Here is a 19,772-nt window from a genome sequence, read left to right as displayed (position 1 = left end):
TTGACCCTGTGTTAGCGTCCTAGCAACACGGCCCGAATCATTTCAAAGTGCCATGTCCTCTTCAGGTGATACACGCAGTATAAATGTAACAAAAAAACAAGCTTATGTCAAGTTTATATGTTCTCTGTTTCTAACATGGGAGTGAGGATAAAGGATTTGTACCTGTTTTACCAGTCAGTTTACAGCAGACAGCACACTCACACCTTGATAACGTCCTTTGCAATTAGTTGTTCACTGCGATGAAACAAATTGCATGTGGTCAACTGGAAATTTCATTAAGGGAGATTTTCCTCTAGCCCTCGTTATCGCTCCGCGTATTAATATTTTCTTAGCCTCAAGGATGGATGGGTTGCAAGGGTCTTTTTTTTATTTTTTATTTTTGGAATAAAACGGCCAAAGCCAACCTCGCAGTCTGTGTTCTCCCTCTCCTAGCCATGCTGGGGGAAAAAAGAAAAAAAAGCTGTTTGTATGCTTAGTTAGGTGATGCATATTTTCCCCGTTGCACCCTAAAATAAGGCTCTCGGTCAACATCCTACATAAAGTGGGAAATACCTCCATTTCTCAAGTCTGCCTTTGTGTCGTTTTTCTCCTCTTCTAAATGGCCACGGTTACATCTGCTGAAATGAAAAGATACCTACACACTGCTTTCATTCCCCTTTTCTCCCCCCTCTCGCTCTCCTCTCTCTGAGGCTATAGCATCTGCTATTGGGAGACTAAATAACAGAAATATGCAGGAATTGCACACTAATTCCCTTTAGAGATAGATCTTGGCTGGTGCCCTGTCATAAATCAGAGAATTTCGATATGAAATGAGGCAAGCTGCTCTAATCATTTCTGCATTTCAAATTGGATCACTGGCTCAATCGCTTGGCTTTTAAACTGCTTGCCTAAGAGCAAATGTGAGGTGGGAGATAATTCAGCTGAAATCTCTGCCTGCTCTGTGCGGCAGTTAGTTTACTGCTTGAGTGCAAGAGAATGCCTTTTTTTTCTCTTCCCTTAGCCCATCTTTCTCTTTTCAACTTTGTTAAATTGACTTTTCATTTTAAAATCGATTAAATTGAGAGAGAGAGAGAGAGAGAGAGTCACTGCTGTTCCCTCGGAATCTTTAAAGGGACACCCATCACTGTGCGCATGTGCCTTTATTTGGCTGCTGCTATCATGGCGGCGCTATGGGGAATAAATATTTTCTCATTTAAATCACCTTTTATCCTGCTGACTGGACTGTAAGCATCAAAGTTCATGTGCTGCATTAGCTATTACTTATTTCCCTCCATTGAAATGCTCACAGTGCTTGCATTTATATCGGCCATGGGTGGCATGGCATGATTACTGTATGTTCAGCTGGCTTGCTCAGGACATGACAGAGTGGCATTAAGGCAGGCTAGAGATTGGCCGTTCGGGATGTTGATTAAGACAATGCTTAATTATTAACGGCACATCTAGAAATGATTTGTGTTTGTTTTTAAACTGCTGCGAGGAGGAGAGAGGAGAATAGAGATTCAGAAGGGGGGGGGGGGCGCTCTATCCATACTCCATTCTTCAAGACCTTTAGGCACATTGAGGTGCTCCAACTCTAAAGCCAAACAGTTTAGTGTAAGCTGTGCCTGCCCTGAAGACAAGCAGCCCCTTTCTCCACCCCTGCCTTCCTTTCCTTTCCTTCCTCTCCTTTTTCTTTCATTTTCTTATGAATTCTTTTGCTATTCCTTTCCTTTCCTTTCATTCCTTTCCTCTCTCGTCTCCCCTTTTCTCTCCTCTGCTATTGGTACATCACGCACACCACTCTCTACTGATCAACCGTCAACACTTCTACGCCAATCATCTTCACTTCCTTCCCTTCCCCCAGCCCTTCAGCATCATACAACCATGTCCCCAACTTTCCTTGTAATGGAGGATGTTTAATTCAACTTCATGAGTAAATGCGTGTGTGCTGCCGTGGCTGCGTATAATGTGTATGTCCCGAGAACTATTTGAAGTTGTAAACAAGAGAAAAGCTGAATTCGTAATGCATGTGCTCCAGGACTTAATCATGTCTTGCAGGTAGAGTGCATACATACACACATGTACCTCTTGTGTTTGGCTTTGGTCAGGGGACAGAACAGCCCCGTCGCTTCACTACTCACTGTTTGAATTGCTCGAAATTTTCCCATTTGAATTCAATTGGGAAGGACTTGTTTGATCTTTTTGCATGTAAGTTAGGGCTGACTCCCCGAGCGGCGAGGGGCTGTGTGAGGGAACATAATAGGGAACCCGGAGCCAGTAATGTTCACCTGTATGGATATTACCATGGCCCCTGGGGGTCAAGGTGGCAGGTGGCATATTCTCTGGACAGATCCACTCTTTTCTCTGTCGGGAATAAACATGCGGATTGTGGGATTTCTTCAAAGAGGAAGAAAGGGGAACTCAGGAGTCGATCAGTCAATGGGGTCACAACAAATCCCTGCTCTCATAACCACACATGGAAGACTAGGATCAGTCAGAGGCAGTAAATAAAGACAAACAATAAAATAGCAGGCATGATGCTTGAATAAAGCCCCTGACTTTAGATAAACCTCTGTGCCCCCCTTTAGGTATTGGATTTTAATATTCTTTTGAACTCCCCTCTCTTCTCTGGTGGACTTATACATTTCAGGATGCATTAGAATAGCAACCACTGTATGTGATTTTATATTTCTCTCAGCCTGTGCAGCCAATCTCACCTCCTGATTTGGAAAATGGAGCTCTACGCCGAATAGTAATCACAATAAACACAGAGCAAAGTACAAATAAAAAAAACAAAACAAAAACAAAACATTCGAGACCAAGAACAAAGAGGAGAAACCCACAAAATGCATCGCGGGTGTAGCTTTGCTCTAATGACGAACACGCTGAACAAAGGTATCTGTGATTTGCATACCACCTGATCATCTACATATTGCTGCGGCGTTCAATAGTTTGATCCCCGGGTGCACTTCAGAGAAATGGGGTCTCACTAAATCCACCGTAAAAGACCAACAATATTTACACCAAGTTAAGTAAATAAGATAAAGATGGTGAACTTGCCCCGCACTAAATGCATTAGACGTGAACTCTCTTATCAGAGTCTCAGCACACGGACTGTTAAAAGATGGGTTTCCCGAGCTGGAAATGGTCTTTGTTACCCAATTAGTTTGCTGACGACCCCGTGGTATAATATTCCTGCTTTGACAGCCTCATACACATCCATCTAATGAGGCGCTGCTGGACCACCGGGGAGCGAATGGACACTGTCCAGACCTTCATCTCCTCCAGCACCTATCAGCTTTTCTTATCTTCAATGCTAACCTTTTCTCTTTTTTTTCTTTTTTTTTTTTTTTTTTGTTGGTCAGAAGACTTGAATTTTTCCTGCTTGGTTGTTCATCCGTCCAGAGTCATTTTGACAGGGCTTTGTCTTTGGTAGGCCCCGAGCCAACTAGGCTGAGGATCAGAGGGCTAAGGCCAGGACAGGGGGACAGCGAGGACTTATCAAGGTCTACCAGCAGGGGTTTGCCTCCCTGTAGGGTGGCCATCCTTCTTTCTCTGGAGGAGGTGAAGCAAGCAAAGCCTCTGCGCTTCTCCACTTCCCTCAGCCAATGTGACAGAGAGGGAAAGAGAGAAAACTGCTGAATTTCTAAGAGTGACAATGCTTAGGTGGAAATCTGTGAATAAAATACGATTTTGAGATGTGTTGACGTCTCATTTCCTCCCTTTCTGCCCAGCACCAAAACATGGAGAACCCAAACGTCCTTTAAAAGAGATGCTAAGGACAGCAGCTGTATATTTCTGCAATCACAGCCAACAGAGGGAATGGTCAGCCATCTACAACTACCACCAAACCCCCGAGCCTGAACTCACTTTGTGCTGGAACTCCAAGAGGACTATCAGGGGGGCTCGCAAATGGAAACAATCGAGGATTATCTCCACCACTCCTCAAGAAAGTTGATTCAACATATCACGAGTGCAGCCGTAACAGTGACAGATGGCAAAGCAGCTGGCACCACTCAACTTTGTTTCACTTTTCTTTCTTTTTGCCTCTTCCTCTTCCTCCTCTTGTGCCTTTTGCTGCAATCGAGGTCTGTTGTGTATTGAAGTGTCGGATAATCATTCATTTGGGAAGACATATTGCGTACTCTAAAACAAGGCGATATGTGTGAAGCGAGGGAGTTCTGAACTCGACTATTGTTGCCTGTCAGACCAACATTCTGTGAAGACTGACGGCTAGCTTTGCTTATTTGCTCGTAAGGTATATCACAGCTAAAGAATGTGCTACAAGCAAGATTTCAAATTCACAACACTTGAGAAAAGTGTGTGTTTGTGTGGAACAGTTGTTCATGAATGTTATTGTTCAAATCAAGCTGTTTGTGTGTGTGTGTGTGTGTTGCTGACGTACAGAAACCATAAGCACGCAGATACTACATCTCCTCAGTGTGACAGTCTGCTATCCAGACTGTGTCGCTCCCCCGATGGGCCGCTGGCCGACAGCAAACGCCCAGAGACTTGTGAGGGGGACAGGGACACCCAGCTCACCCTCAAGCCCGGCGGGTGTGAAGAGTGGCCCCTCAGGACCTGGGGCCTCGCTGGGGCTTTCAGCCGTCACCAGTCCTCGCTGCAGCAGGAGGACACAGCTTGCCTGTCTACCTGTTACAGTAGAGTGGTCACATCCTCAGCATGTGTGAGGACGGAGCCACGTCAGCACGGAGACACGAGCATTTTAACACTTGAAGGTGATCTCAAGTGAATAATGAAACTAGTGACGGGTATTGAAATACTAACAATGGACGTTTTAGAAGATACTGTACAGTATCTGCATTTTCACATGAATAAATCTGCGTGCAACCAAACCTGCACAAGACGTATTCAGATCCTTATATGCATGTACCAATAAAACTATGGAAATATACCTGTAAGTAAGTATACTACTTAAGTAAACATATAGTATAATATCAGCTATATATACTTAAAATATCAAAGTAAAAGAAATGTCCTTCTGAGTGGTATATTGTTATATATTACGTGATGCATCAATGCATAAGTAGTATTTTACTGTTGTAGCTGGTCGAGTTTTGACTACTTTTCATCATTTGTTTTTTTATTTAAAATCTTATCCTGTAAAGTAACCAGTAAGTACAGCTGTCTAATAACTGTAGCAGAGTAAAAAGCGCAACATTTCCCTCTGAAATGTAGTGGAGGAGAAGCATAATGTAGCATATGGGTGCTTTTACTTTGATGAAGTGCTAGATGATGGAGGGAGTGACAGGATATTGAATACACTGTCAATGTTCAATTTGTTTATCCGTTGTGAGGAGATAAAGAGGAAAGCTTTGATCCTCGTGATATGAGCAACGGGATTTGGGAGAGATACGGTCTTCATTTTGAGAAAATGCCGCCACTGTCGTCCCCAACCATGGTTTGAGTTTGAGCACCATTTGCTGTAATTATTACAAGAAAATGATATATTCACAGACGCATATGCTACTGTTACCGTTCCAAAATCATCGAAATAAATGCAATGAATTTCCTGTTTGTGTTTTGATCTAGTCACTGTATCCTTGGCATGTTTGAGGGAACCATGCAGCCATCACAGCGAGCACAAAGCAAATCAGTGAGTCCTGCTCTGCTTATCAGGGGACCTGCCATATCAGTTTGGGTAGTTGTGTCGTGATGTAAGGACAGCAAAATGTCAGGTTCACTTGTAGATCAAGTCAACCATGCATTATCTCTCAAACAGTGGAGCTCGGCTGTGGCCATAATAGCGCTGACTAGCTGACTGACTGAGTGCTTCACAGCTAATACGTGGAGCATGTGGGCGGCGATGAGTTCCAGCCATGCTCGCGGAAACTTTGAAAGTGCGGGCTGGGGGGAAATAAATGTAAATAGCAATAGAAAAAAAAAGACTGCAATCTATTCTCCATCTGACTCGCACACAGACATCAATGACATGTTGATCTGTGTTAAAAGAAGCCCAGATTTAAAGGGCTACTTCAAAAGAATCTGCTTGGATGTTTCCCCTCTTTTAATGTAAGAACATGAAAACCATCGATAATGCCATCGATAAATATATGGATGACATTGAGCAAGGGAAAGCAGGCCAGATAATTACCATTTTTACCCATCTGAAGAGACCCCAGCCCTGATATTGGTTTAAACCCAAGAAATAATTGATGCATGCAATCACAAATTGGTTCTCCGCCTAAAATTTGGGCCCATTATTTCATTAGATGAAGCCACATTCTTTGTGCCAAAATTATTTGTGTGTCCAACACAGAAATTCAAATCCTGTTAGTCCTGATAATGTCTGGCGTTTTTCAAACCATATCCAAGACAGTGTGACTTACAGATAGAACGCGCGGGCCACCTTTAAATGCAAACATGAATCAAAATGTTTTGGACTTCAAATTGTTAATTTCGTTTAGTTTAATGGTTTTGTTTGTTTATGTGCACGTGCATGCATATTTCAGGCTGCGTGTATGTGTGTGTGTGTGTGTGTGTGTGTGTGCCATTTAGCAGCTATGCTACAGAGAGGTCCTATCCTGGGGTGCCTTCTTGCATATGTAATTGGATGTTACTGTAAATAATTGCCTGGGCATGTGCCAGTGTGATGATGGCGATGATTTGTGTGTGTGTAGGCTCATGTGTGACTGTATGTGTGTAGAACATGTGTGCGTCGTTCTGTATGTCTGTGTGAGTCTGTGTGAGTCTGTGTGTGTGTGTGTGTGTGTGTGTGTGTGTGTGTGTGTGCGAGCGCATCTGCCCCATCCGTACTCCACTCTCAAGTCCCACTGATTCTCCTTTCCAGCCATGTTGAATCCTCTTTTCCTTATCAGGCGAGCCCAGGCCTGCATCAGGCTCTCCTTGCTATGACAGAGGCTACAACAATAGGCCTGCGATACCGCTGCTTAGCGCTGCGTTTCGGAGGGGAAACCTGCCACGGGCGCAGATTAACTACAACACACACACACACAAAATAGATTGCAGCCTCCAAAACAAAACATTTTTCAGAATGCCTCCTCTTGATTAATGAAGCAATGACAAGAAGAAAAATATAATTTCTGAAACAGAAAAATCCGCCACCACTTGTTAAAGTTTAGGAGTAGCTAACAATAAACATATTGGAGGGAGAGGGTGGGCAAAAGGGGTGAGATAAATGGCTTGAGTGATGGGCTGAATAATTTCTGGAGCATTTTTTGGTTGCACAGGCCCATATTCCTACCCTTGTACTAAATTACACAATAATCACACTCCATCGGTTGACAGCCTCTGCCTCTCTCTCTGTCCCAGGTGAAAATTAGGACAGTATCTTGACATTTTCGCTCCTCTGTAGTCTACAAGCTAAAGCTCTCTGTTCGCAGCCAAAAGCAGCACGCAGTCTGCACGCGCACATGCCCTCCCACACATACGCAGGCACTACAGTGTGACCCGAAACATACACGTAAGAGCGTGCAGACTCAAACACGTGGGCGCTTTGCAAACACTTAGCTTTGTTCTCACATTTTAGCAGAAATCTGAATTATTGACCCTCTTTCAGTGTGAGAATTAATAAAGGTGTATGTGTCTTAAACAATTCCAAAAGACAGAAATGTAACAGAGGTTGTCTTCTTTATACTATACTAACATGTTATTTCCCTAAAACACACTCAATATTCCAGATATTGGCAAATCATAACACACGTTATTATGATTATGATGACTTACGTTTCAGGGGTAACATTGTAATATTGTGTTGAGGCTGAATTGGTTATTATTGACTTTTATTAGGCCCTTGTAACCTTCCAAATCATTGCCTTGTATGAAAAAGAGATTACAGTAGTAGATTTGTTTGATCATAAACATATGCTCACAGCAACTTTAGCCAACACGTACATAGAAGACAAGAAAAAAAAAATTCCCTGATAGATCTTAATCTGGAATTAAGTCATATGCATTACAATTAGCATGTAATTTGCACTAAAAGGCCCTCAAAACACCAGAATTCTATTGAATCCAGACTCATTACAGTGCACCTTGACTAAGCCCCAGTAATTAGCATTGGTAAGGCATTGTACAAGAGGCGGCAACACCCTCATCAACACACATTTACAACAGAGCTCTAAATCTGCTGCTCATTAATAGCTTGCCTCCCAATCAATTATTAACACCTACAATGGAAGGCAGGCTCACCGGGGCCAGGCCTCTTACTCCAGGCAAACCATGGGCCACCTCTCTCCTCCCGGTTCTGTCCAGCATAGGTAATTACCGCTTTTAAAGACACCTGCTACTCAATAGCTTCGACCCAGACTGTTAATTTAGCCCCTCGATTGCAGACATTTATGTCTGAGTGTCACTATTAATTTGCGTTAATTTGGAGAGCGCGAGGAAGCCGGGCGGAGGCGTTTTGTCGGCAGCCGGCTGAATGTGCTCGTCGCTCACCTGCGCCGGGCTCTGCGGCTGTAATTGGAGTCTAATGGTCTGATTGATCAGTGAGAGAAGTGAGGGATGAGACGGCGCTCTGGCAGCCCCATCAGTCAGACAGAGAGGAGAGGAGGAGGAGGAAGAGGAGCAGAGCAGAGAAAAGCGGCCGACAACAGCAGCAACACGCCAACTCTTGGGTGTTTTATTCTGGATCCCCCCCCCCCTCTCTTGTGCTCTGACCCCGGCCAGCTACTTAGCTATCAGTTCAGACATGGTCTCTGTCTTTCAGTCTAGTTGAGAGCCTTCTGTTTCTCAGATTTAGGCTGGGTTCTCTACCTTAGCTACACCTTGTCCTGTTATCTTCTTAAAACAAATGATTACATGTGGAAACTGGTTCTGTATTTAGTCTGTAGGTGATCTAAGAATGATAAAGAACATATAAAAGTACCACAGTAAGGCCAGGCCTATGAGCCGTCCAATACGGCGCAATGTGATTGTGTTAACAGGTCTGCAACAGCAATAACTATAACTCCAGCGCCTCATGCCAAACTGAGCCCCTGGGGTCTACAGACCTGCCACGGCCGACCCATCAGCTGTGAAATCTGCTTTCCTCTTTGATAAACGGTCGAGATGTGACCCTATCTCTGTCCTGCAGATGCCCAGATTTCCTGTCATGCTTTTTCTCCTCTGTTTTTTCCTGCTCTCTCTCTCTCTCTCCCACCCCCCCCCACCTCTCTCTCTTTTCATTCTTTCCCTTTCAAGCTTTATACCTCTCTTTCCAGGCCTGCCTGGACAACCGCATGTAACGCTCCACTCGCCGCTCTTTCTCAGCATCATCCATCACTGCGGTCAGCTACTGAGGCCTGTCGTCCACCAGCCCGCTAGCCCACATCGGCTCCCACGCCACAGCACATATAGCTAGGCCAGCTCCAGCTTGTGCTCCCATTTGCTGCCTCCAGGGACCAGTAACCCTCCCCTCCCTCCCAATCCTTACCCCACCTCTCCATCAGACTCCACAGGACTACTCCCCAGACACCAGCTGGACCTAACACACTTTCCTCCTAAACGGCTCTGCATGTGCCAAAGTGCCGCTCCTGTCCAGTTTAATGCAAAAGCTGCTCAAATTCACTGTATTCTCATTATTTACTGTAAGCCACTTTAAGGAGTCATTACACTTTAGTCCCTCTCTGGGCGTGATGCCAAGGATTGAGAAACGGACCTATGCACCGTCCGCGGCGGCTCGACAAAAATAGCTTGACCTCTAAAAAGTCACATCTGAAATGACGTGTCTGGATGAAGGGATAATATATGTCTGATTTCAAAGAGGGCATATCAATATCTCACCAGCGGGTCATGTGTTTCAAGCATGAGAGAGGTGTCACTCCTGCCATATACCTGGCTGCCTTCGGGTAATTCATTCACCTCTATGGTTTCAAAAAATCTGAGAGAGTAAAAGGAGATTTAATAGTCTGTGGAGGTCACCCTTCATAAGAATGACTGAGAGTGCCTCCTAGCTGAGGTAGAGACTCATGAAGCAATGAGCCTTTATTTCTACCTCAAACGCTTTCTGCCGCCTTCTGACCCTGCTCTGGTCGCCCTGACATGCATCAAAACTAGCCGGCCTTTTTTCTTCTTCTTCTTCTTTCTCTCCCCACACTCCCATTTGTTATTTCAACTACTTCCCCCTCTCTCCCTGTCCAGGTGAGGCATCAGGGTTTTGTTCCTGTCTTGATGTGTCAGGGTTTGAAGATTTGCACAACTCCCTCTCCTCCCACTGTAACAACTGAGACAAATGCAGCACCGTTTTTAAGGACGTTGCCAGCGGCGACATGTTTAACTAGGCAACAGCTCAATAAGTAGAGGTTTGATTAAAAAACAAAAACAAAAAAAGAAACAAAGCTGAGCTACTGTACATGAGATGATTCTCTAGTGATGTGCAAAAACACAAGAATTGACTGATAGTTTCTGGAATATTCGGCAAAACAAAAAGTTGCACTGTAAAATATATAATAATAAAACAAAGTGTACCAGTTGGGTTGACCTAGCCTTTAATGAGAGATAGTGAGAAGCTGCTAACAGCCAGTACCCCATTTGAGAGATGAAACTAAGGAGAGGAAGGGGGGGGGGCAAGCAGCAGAGTATTTAAAGGGCCCCCAGGAGAATAGACGCACATGAGATCCTTAAAGGCAATATGCCAAAGCTTCTTCCACTGCTTTTAATTGCGAGGGAGGTTTGGCATATTCTATAACCCCTCCGCAGCCTATTACAGGTGATGACCAGCACCTGCTCACTTAAAAAAAGGGAGAAAACCTGAGGAGGATGTGGAAAGCAGCGATGAATTCCTCTGAGGGCAGTTAGTTAAGAACTTATCACTCTCGCCAAGAGCAACAATCAGTTTATGCATCTTGTTCAGCAGGCAGTTTAATGATTTTGTAAAGTTTGTATCCACTAAAAGCACCCAAGCAACAAACAATTCACAAAGATTTTTCATGCGACATCACTTAGTGAGTCTGGGGGTCATTTGAGAGGACTGTTGAAGGTTGGTTTTGGATGCCTTTCAGGGAAAATTCATGCAGAGATTGCTGGAGAAATATATGGAGTGTGTAACTTTGGAAGGCAACTTGAGGTGTTGCTCTGTCAAATCACTTTTCCGCCCAAGGATAACTGGCTTTACCCTGAGAGAAGCCATATTTCATGGCTATAATACGGCCTGAGTTATTTAAAGCCACTGATGACTTCAAAACCATGAGGGGAGCTTAGAAAACAGTCAAAACTGCTCTGAAATGATTTAATAAAGTTATGCGTTTAAGGAATCTGGGAAAACTCGGGGGGGGGGGGGGGGGGGGGCAAAAAATCCTCATGGACTTTTCCTTATGTTTCTTAACAGGATGATTGTGAGCTTGGTTACATTTTAATAGGAATTTCTTAATTAATCCAACGCAGAATGGAATATCAAACCCTTGGAGGACTTGTCACTCCACCAGAGCAGCAGGTCAACATGAGCCTCTGCTGGGATCTCTGAAACAAGAGATATAAAGCCGCTGTGTGCAGGGTAACATCAAAAATAATGAAATGTGACTTCATTCAATTGGAGCCTGGACCGCGCTCAAAATCCACCAATTAAAGTGTTTTGTCATAAAATATGCAGATTAAATGGTTAAAATGGATGCACTTCAAAGGCTATTGATGGGGGCCAGTTGGATCCCAGAAGAGTCACAGCAATAGGTTTGAATGTCGCGGGAATTGCCCGTAATATGGTTTTTAGATGTAGGACTTTCTGGTAATCATATTTCCAACTTTGACCAAATACAGTGATTTCACTACAGGTTTTAATGATACTTTATAAAGGGGTTATAACTAATGGTTTATGTATTTGGCTGGTTTATGTCCTCCTTTACTGCAGCATGACTTGCTTCGTCTTATTAATCATCATGTGTACCCCACCAGTGGACAGTTTGACCACTTCTGAAAAAAGCACTTTAGAGCATCCAGAGCAAAATCCATTCAATAAAAATGAGTTTCATCAATTATATGAATGTATGAAGTATGCCTCATTATATACTTTTCAATAAATTCCACTTTAGCATGTTGCACTCAATACAGGGAGGGGTGTCTAGCTGACATGGCAAACAGCTTTCTTCAGCTAAATCTGGACACTCGTATTAGTATTTTTATTTGCTGAACTGTTAAGTCCATACAAACCTAACCTGAGATCCTCTTGCAGTGAACTCTTAACCATCCCAGAGGCGAAGCTAAAGACCAGGGGTGATCGCCTATTTGCTGTCAAGTCCCCAAAACTCTGGAGCGATGTGCCAGATAAGATTTGTTTAGGTTCTCTTATGTAAATAACTTCTCAAATCTCACTTTTATCACATAGATTACTCTGATTTTAGTTACTTCAGCTCCCTCTTATTTCTGTCATTTCTTGCCTGTCTTGTTTTATTTTGTATTTCATTTCACAATTGCAGTTGCTTGATATTAGGAAGTGGTACCCAAATGTTCATAATGATACAGTAGTTGACCAAAACAAGGACATACCAGTGCAGTGCTGTCAGTGCTCATCTCGATCTTCCCCTCAAAGGGTCCCCATGTTGTCCCCACAGGGAGCTGCTGCCGGCTGTGGATCCGACGCTCGCCATCTTTAAGGAACGCATCCAGCTCTCCTAAAAAAACACACCAGATCCCAAAGCAGTCAGCCACGGCGCTCTATGCAGCACACAAGTTCCACATCAAATCACAGTGACGTTCATTCATTGTCCTTTCCCCCTCGAGCCTACGTGTGCGATCACATTTTTGCCTCAAAGCCCTCGCAGTAAACAGTGAAGGTTAAAGCCAAGCATTTTCAAAATGGATAAGCAAATCAAGCAAGCATCCATCTGATGGTGTTCCTCAGACACATGGCGCACTAACCTCTCTTGAAAGGTGTCTTGTGTTGAGATAATCTCTGTGAGACAGTGCAGGCTCGCTGGCTGGCAAGAGCAGCTAGTGGCAGGCCTATTTCTGTTGTTCCAGGAAGGCTGGGCCCTTGTTAGTGCTGTGCAGAGCTCCAGTTAATTAACAGTGAAACCGGATAGTGCTGTTAGAACTACCGGTGCTCACCTCCCTGACATCCTCCCACTATCTTATCTCTTAGATTCAGTGTACTTTTTTCGGGATGGTGATTAATCAAATAGTTATGATAAACCCCATGGCAGGCCTGTGACATAGTTTACCGATGAGGATGTTTCCCTGTGTGTGTGTGTGTGTGTGTGTGTGTGTGTGTGTGCGTCTCAAAGGGAAAGTAGGCAGCTCTCAACTGTACATTTCCGACTGGTTGCCTTGACAACCCTAAGAAAGTCTTGTTAGAGGAAGTGTGATGATTCAGACATCTGTAGCATACATGGTCTATCTGATTCTATAAACTCTCCCGACACAAGGACGCTCAAACAAAGGACATTTTTATCAGGACTGAGTCATGTTTTAGGCTTTCTTCATATGCGATCATTGGATCATTGGACCGGTCTTTGGGAGGTCAGAGATCTGGGACTGACCCTTTAGAGGGAAACCAACCTGCCGCTTATATATTACCTAGGCAGGCAAATAATCCTAATGTATTATTCTTCAAACAAACTCTACATGAATTGTTAACATTGTGTCTTTTAACCTATTTGTTCACACATGTGGCTAATAGGTATTCAGGGCATTCGGTTCACGCTGAATGGGCTGAAGTGATCACTGAACTTTCTGATGCGCATGTGGTATAATGACCTATTCAGCCCTGCTCCAGTGTGTAAATATCAGCCGTGTATCTGCGACACGCTATTGTGTCCGTCTGTTGTGCCGGTATGGAAATGTTGCGCTTATGTGCTCCTTTGCATGCATAAACATGATCGCAAACATCCGGCTAGTGTTATTACCCGCTACAAATGACACCTTGTTGATCATACACTCATCAGTAGTGGTCACTCTGGTAACAATACAAAAAGCTAAATGTCACCCATAATAGAAATGTACTCGTTTGACCAAATCTTTGTTAAAGGTAGACCAACACATGGCCGAAACATTAAGACAGATATTTTAGAGAAAATGCATGCACAGTCTGGGAATAGGCCTAAAACTAAGATAATCTGGACAGCGTTATCTCATTCTTTCTTTCACTCGCCGCCCCCCCCTTGAGTTCCTGCTGTTGCATGCTGTCTTCCTGGTGCTGCAGTGGAAGGTGGGTAAGCTCATTACAGAGAAATAATTAAACATTGGTGCACAGCTGGTCGTCATCACTGAGAGCAACAGCCACTGCTTGATGCATTCTGTTTGTCCTCAGATAAGACCCACGGCCTTTAACCACTTGGATGCAAGTTCCTGTTTAGCCCCGCTTGACAAGCAGCTCAAGCCGTCCTCGGCCAACAATTCCCATTCCTTTCCTTTACCCTTTTTTTGGGGTGGGATGCGTGGAGTAAAAAAGGGGTAATGGGTGGTGTAGGTGCAAGAAGGGGTGTGGGAGGGGGGTACGATTCAATTTGTGCAGTTTGCGGTCCACCATGTTTAGGTGCCAGTTGTGTGCATCTAACACCAAATGTTGCCTGAGGACCTTGGCTCACAGATGGCTTGTCACATCTGTTGCAGATACTAGTGGAAGATCTCCACAAAAACACCCGTGGATGAATAATGAGTTCCCTTCATGCATACTGTCTGTATGTTCTCTATGAGCATTTTCAGGTTTAGTAACATTGCAAAAATACAGTGACAGATGTGTTTTGTTATCGACTTGGCTACTGACAAGTTTTGAAATTGTGTCCGCAAAAAAAACTCTTGATGTCATAATGATTATTCAATTTCTTACAAGGCCCGAAATCACAATTCTGTTACCTAAACACATCACAAATACAGAAGTCACGGTGTTTAACCCGTCGGACTGCAAACGACAGACTGAAACAGGAGGGAAGCTCAAACTGGGCTATTAGGAGATTTAACCAACCCGGGCGCGTGTGTTCTCTCTTCAGCGTTCCTCACCATCCAATTCTCAAATGCCACACACTTGGCAACACAGGGCTCATGATGTGGCTCAAGAGCTGTACCCCCTCCTCCGAATCCCAACCAACCCCTCTCTCCGCCACCTTCACCCTCAACACTCTCCAACACCCCCTCAACCACCACCTACTCCCTGCCCCCCCACCCCTCCCTCGATAAGATCATCATCTGTCGCTAGACTCTAGGGTCTGTTCCTGCACTCCACAGATACTTGGCAGACCAATGAATGTCCCTTTGTGTGGAGAGATCCTCCTCAGATAGCACCCAAGATGCTCCACGCTGGCATCTGTTTGGTTTTTTTTTGTGTGTGTGTTTTTTTTTAATGTGTGTCCTGTCTTTTCTTTTCTGTTATGGTACAGAGGAATAGGGGACCTCATCTCTCCCTTCAATGGCATACAACTGAATGCTAATGAGTTTCTCGGAGGCAGGGTGCCAGCTTGGTATGATTTAAAGAAGAAATGGGTGTGGGCTATTGACAGACAGAGACCCTAAAAGAGGCAAACTACCAATTTCTACTTTTGAATAATATTGTTAGATATAATTAAACCCTTAAACACTTCAACAAACCCCTAACATGCAATGTTCCCCTTCTAGCTCCCGTTAGGTTGGAAAAATCATCAATCAATCGGATCTCCGCTGGAATTTAAAACAAAGTTCTGTACATTCAGACAAAGTTAGGAGTTCGTCGTGATGTTTAAGGACTTGAATGTAGGACAACGTTCATATTAAGTCTGTTTTGTAAGGTACAAATATTTAAAGGTAAAAACACTACTCTTTTAATCGTAATGCCATAATGTAAGACTGCAACTGAAAGATTCTCTCCCTTAACTCTTTGAAATGCAATGACAGATTCACGTTTCACTGCGAATGTTTCTATTAATGTGCCTGAAGTGTAAGTCTGAATGTTCTTATTATAATTTCTGGCCCGCAGTAAGGTCCCTGCTAATGGTCAGAGATGACAAATGACATCATCAACTTGCTACTGCAGATTAACATTTGTTAAAGCAATGGATCTGCTCCAGCTATTTTCAACATGAGTTTGACTTCTCTAACTAGTTCAAAGAACCAACTTCAAGGAAAAAGAAATGGATCGTAGCAAAAAAAAAAAACGTAACAAAACAACCTTGTTAACTGACCGAGCTTATGGTTTACTCCACCTTTTTCCAGTTATCTTGAGCACATTAACAGTAAGAGCGGATGTTGTGGGGAAACAAAGAAAAACAAGAGAGGAGACAAGTGGGAAAACATGCTTGAGCCTCACACGGCAGATGATCCCTCTTGATATCAAGCAGTACCTTTGAATCAAAGCAAATAAATGACTGCTGTTCAAAGTTCAATAACCTGTGCGTGGCAATTCACAGATGTCTCACTGAATCCCAGTCATCTCCACTGACAGGCCGTGTTATGGAGCCAGCAAATGGGCTATAAATTAATATACCATGAGAGAGGCATATGGGGGTGAAATGGAATGCACTGTATCGGTTCAACAAAAGGTGCCACATCTTTAAAGCAGTGATGTGATATGAAATTTTACAGCTGAAGGAGAAATGTCGCAGAGCTTTGATAAGAGAGCGATGAACTTCCCCACCCCCCCCCCACCCAAAGTGCTATTATCAGGTCCAAGTGAGCAAAATGCATCATTTATAACCCATAGCTCACACTACTATCTCTGAGAAAGGTGCTTGTTTTGAAACAGTGGAGGACCCCCACCACCACCAGCAGCACCACCTCGTCTCCTCCTCACCTACCTCTACCCCCCCCCCCCCCCCCCCTCACCCCCAACCCGCCTAGATGTGGCTGCTCCTGGCCCTGAACAGCGGGGAGAAAGTTGACCGTTTGCTGGAGAGCAAGTTTCTAGGCAACCACAGGAGTTTGGCCATATGAGGAGGGGGGGCGTGTGGGAGAAGAAGAGGGAGGGGGAATTTACCCCTTCAGGTCAGGCTTGTTTTCAGGCTGTGGAGGCCTTGGGGGGAAAGAGTTAAACAAGCCAAAGGGATTAGGGCCTTTTAGCTGTGACACTCCACACAGGCTGAGCAGGGGGTTGAGGGTGGGGGGGTTGTGGGGGTCCCTTAGATGGACTCCACCCCCTTGTTGTAGAAGGACCCAACAATGCCTGCAAAGTGTTGTGTTCAAAGACACAGCTAGGAATACAGGGGTTTCAGCCCCATTGCCAGACAAGAACATTGATATTGGACACTTCTGTGTCAGTAGGAAAATGATGTTCAATGCTGATGTTTTAAAAAGGATTGAATTTGTGATTTTTACTCTGCCTGGTGACTAAAAAGCTAAAGTTTGACTTTTTGGGAAATACCCTTATTTGCTGCTGGTTAGCTTAGCTTAGCACAACAACTGAAAACAAGGGAAAACTGCTAGCCTGGCGCTGCCCAAAAGCCTCTAAAGCTCACTAATGAATTCTTTATATATATTTTATTTGTTTAATCCGTATAAAATAAACCAAAGTCTTAAAACATCAATCTGCCTTTTTACAAGTGGTTATATAGGGGACGATTTCTTAGCTCTGGAAGTAACTTGTGGAACACAACCCCCCAATAAAACAGAGAATTGTCGTTGTTACACTTCAGTATTTGTACTGATTAACAAACTAAATATAACATGTTAATTACTGAGCTTTGAAGGAGCTGGCAGCTGACTTTTGTTACCTTCGGACAGAGCTAGCTGTTTCCCCCCTGTTTCCAGTCTTTGTGCTAAGCTAACCTGAGTGGCTGCTGCCTTATATTCAACGGGCAGATAAGAGAGCGGTATCAATCTTCTCATCTAACTCGCTGCCGGAGAACAAACACTATTCCTTTAATGAAAAGGCAAACCTTATTTGCAGGTCTGCAACAGGACTGTGACAAGTCAGACGCTACATGCCCATTCACCCCGACCTCCACACACTTACTTTCCGCCTCGCTACATAAACGGCACACTACCTCCTGCATTGGTATTGAGCGTTGGCAGTGGACGTAAATCGTGAGGTGTGGAATTGTCCAGTGTCTAGGACATCATTCCTAGAGATACTGGACTCAGTGTTCGTGTGGGGATCCAAAGATAACCCATGACCCTCTTTGAATTTGAACTGCAGTAATTAAAGCAATAAAGAAATGAGAAAGTTCAGAATAGTACAGCTGCACACGCACACTCACTCACTCACACACAAGAACTTGGTCCTGCAGTACATTACCAACACGGAGACTGTTGTTTGGTGTCATTGAACAATTGAAATATACCAGCTGTCAAGCACTCCGTTTCATCAGAAGCCTGGTGAAGTCAGCGGCAGGCTTGCTGACAACAATCTCGGAGACATCCATCTTTAGAGGAGCACTGCAATTTCTATTGATAGCATGTAAAGGGAGACAGCAAAACTTAAAGAATGACTGTCCTCACGCCGCGATATCACCGTATCGCAGACAACATCTAGAGGACACACACCACTCCTGCTGGAATCTGATTATTTTAAATGCTTTTCTTAAAATTTCAGAGCCACCGGAAGGACATTACTCCACCGGAGTGTGTCAGGATGAATGAGTAATTGATGGCATGTGCACTGGGAATGCATGTATTGGAGACGGATTGGATAACAATGCAAAGACTGCAAAAGGAAGTTGCTGTTTTGTCTGCTCCGTCTTGTCATAAATAAAGTGTGTAAAACGCTGCATGACATGAAATAGTTATATTTGGATGGGAATATAGGTAGAGATTGGTTTCCTTATATGACTGAGATGTATCTAAACAAACAACTTTTTTTTAGCAAAGAACACAAGTAAACATCGCTACCTCCAAGTCTTTATACTCTGCAGTTAATTCCTGACTATTTTTAAAGTACTCCTGAATCTCCTCCCAAGTCAATTACCAGGCTGCAACTTCCCCTGGGTAACGGGGGAATTCTGTTTTTTCCTGGGTGACCTAGTTGTCTTTTGTGAGTAGGTTTTAGCCGGAGCAGTTTGACAGTCAACAGATAAGATGGATTAAGCGTTTTTTTTTTTTTTTCATCCAGTTTTGATGTGAACAGCGTAAAAGCGGGTTAAATCATTGAGTTTCAGGAGTATTTTTAAATGCCTGGAGATAGTGCGATAAAGGAGCTAAACCTAGGACTTGGGCTGGGGAAGGTCAAGGTCGCGGCTTTGGAGAGCAGCTACCCGGCGACTGGGGGCCAGCTCTCGTCTCTCTCGGAGCGGGCTGAGTGCCGCAGCCGAGCCCACCTCTCATCGCTCCCAGAAAAGATACACGAAAAGGAGTGAAACAAAATCCAGCGAGAGCTCGACGGGCGGCATCAAAGAGCAGAGCACCCTTGCCTTGTGTGGGTGCCTGTGTGTGTGTGGAGGTGGTGGGGGGATTGTTTAGTTCCTGCTTGCATTCGCGTGCATGCATGAATGAGATGTGTGTGTGTGTGTGTGTGTGTGTGTGTGTGCGCCTGCCTGTGAGTCTGCGTGTGCACTGTAAAATATCGTTCCTCCATGAGCAACTAGCTCCGTAATTATGTTTTGATTATTTGCGAGCACTAAAATAAAACAGCAATTAATCTGTTGATGTAAGACAGAAAATAGAAGTACGACGCACATATTTAACAACCCAGTTTACACAGCGACGCAACATTAAAACAAAATCACATTTTGAGAATATAATTTGTACAACACAACCCCCACCACCTCCCCTTCCCGCCCCCCCCCCCCCCCCCCCCCGAACCTGATCTGAAGCGTGCTTAACATGCGCATAGGAGCTGACAGCCGTACAATCACGTGACGCGGCCCAGCCAATCCTGCATTCATTTGAATTTTTAAGCCGCGCCGTGGTGATGAAGCCACTTGAGCAAGAGAAAAGGTGAAGAGGCGACTGAAATAAACAAATCAGAGCGATACGCCGGGTCAAACGCCGCGCGCGAC

General features: G+C 44.2%; 1 protein-coding gene across 1 annotated transcript in view; it reads right to left on the bottom strand.

The window, feature by feature from the left end:
- Positions 1 to 19,772, bottom strand: part of zfpm2a (zinc finger protein, FOG family member 2a) — an 83,446-nt gene that overhangs the window by 46,789 nt on the left and 16,885 nt on the right. Inside the window, exon 4 of the mRNA XM_070911917.1 lies at positions 12,421 to 12,545. Within this exon, the coding sequence (XP_070768018.1) occupies positions 12,421 to 12,545 (125 nt within the window). The remainder of the gene's footprint in view (positions 1 to 12,420; positions 12,546 to 19,772) is intronic.

The sequence above is a fragment of the Enoplosus armatus genome, chromosome 9, assembly GCF_043641665.1.
Source record: "Enoplosus armatus isolate fEnoArm2 chromosome 9, fEnoArm2.hap1, whole genome shotgun sequence".
Lineage (NCBI taxonomy): Eukaryota > Metazoa > Chordata > Actinopteri > Centrarchiformes > Enoplosidae > Enoplosus > Enoplosus armatus.
The sequence above is the reverse complement of the archived record's forward strand: the minus strand, read 5'-3'. Positions and strand labels throughout refer to the sequence as shown.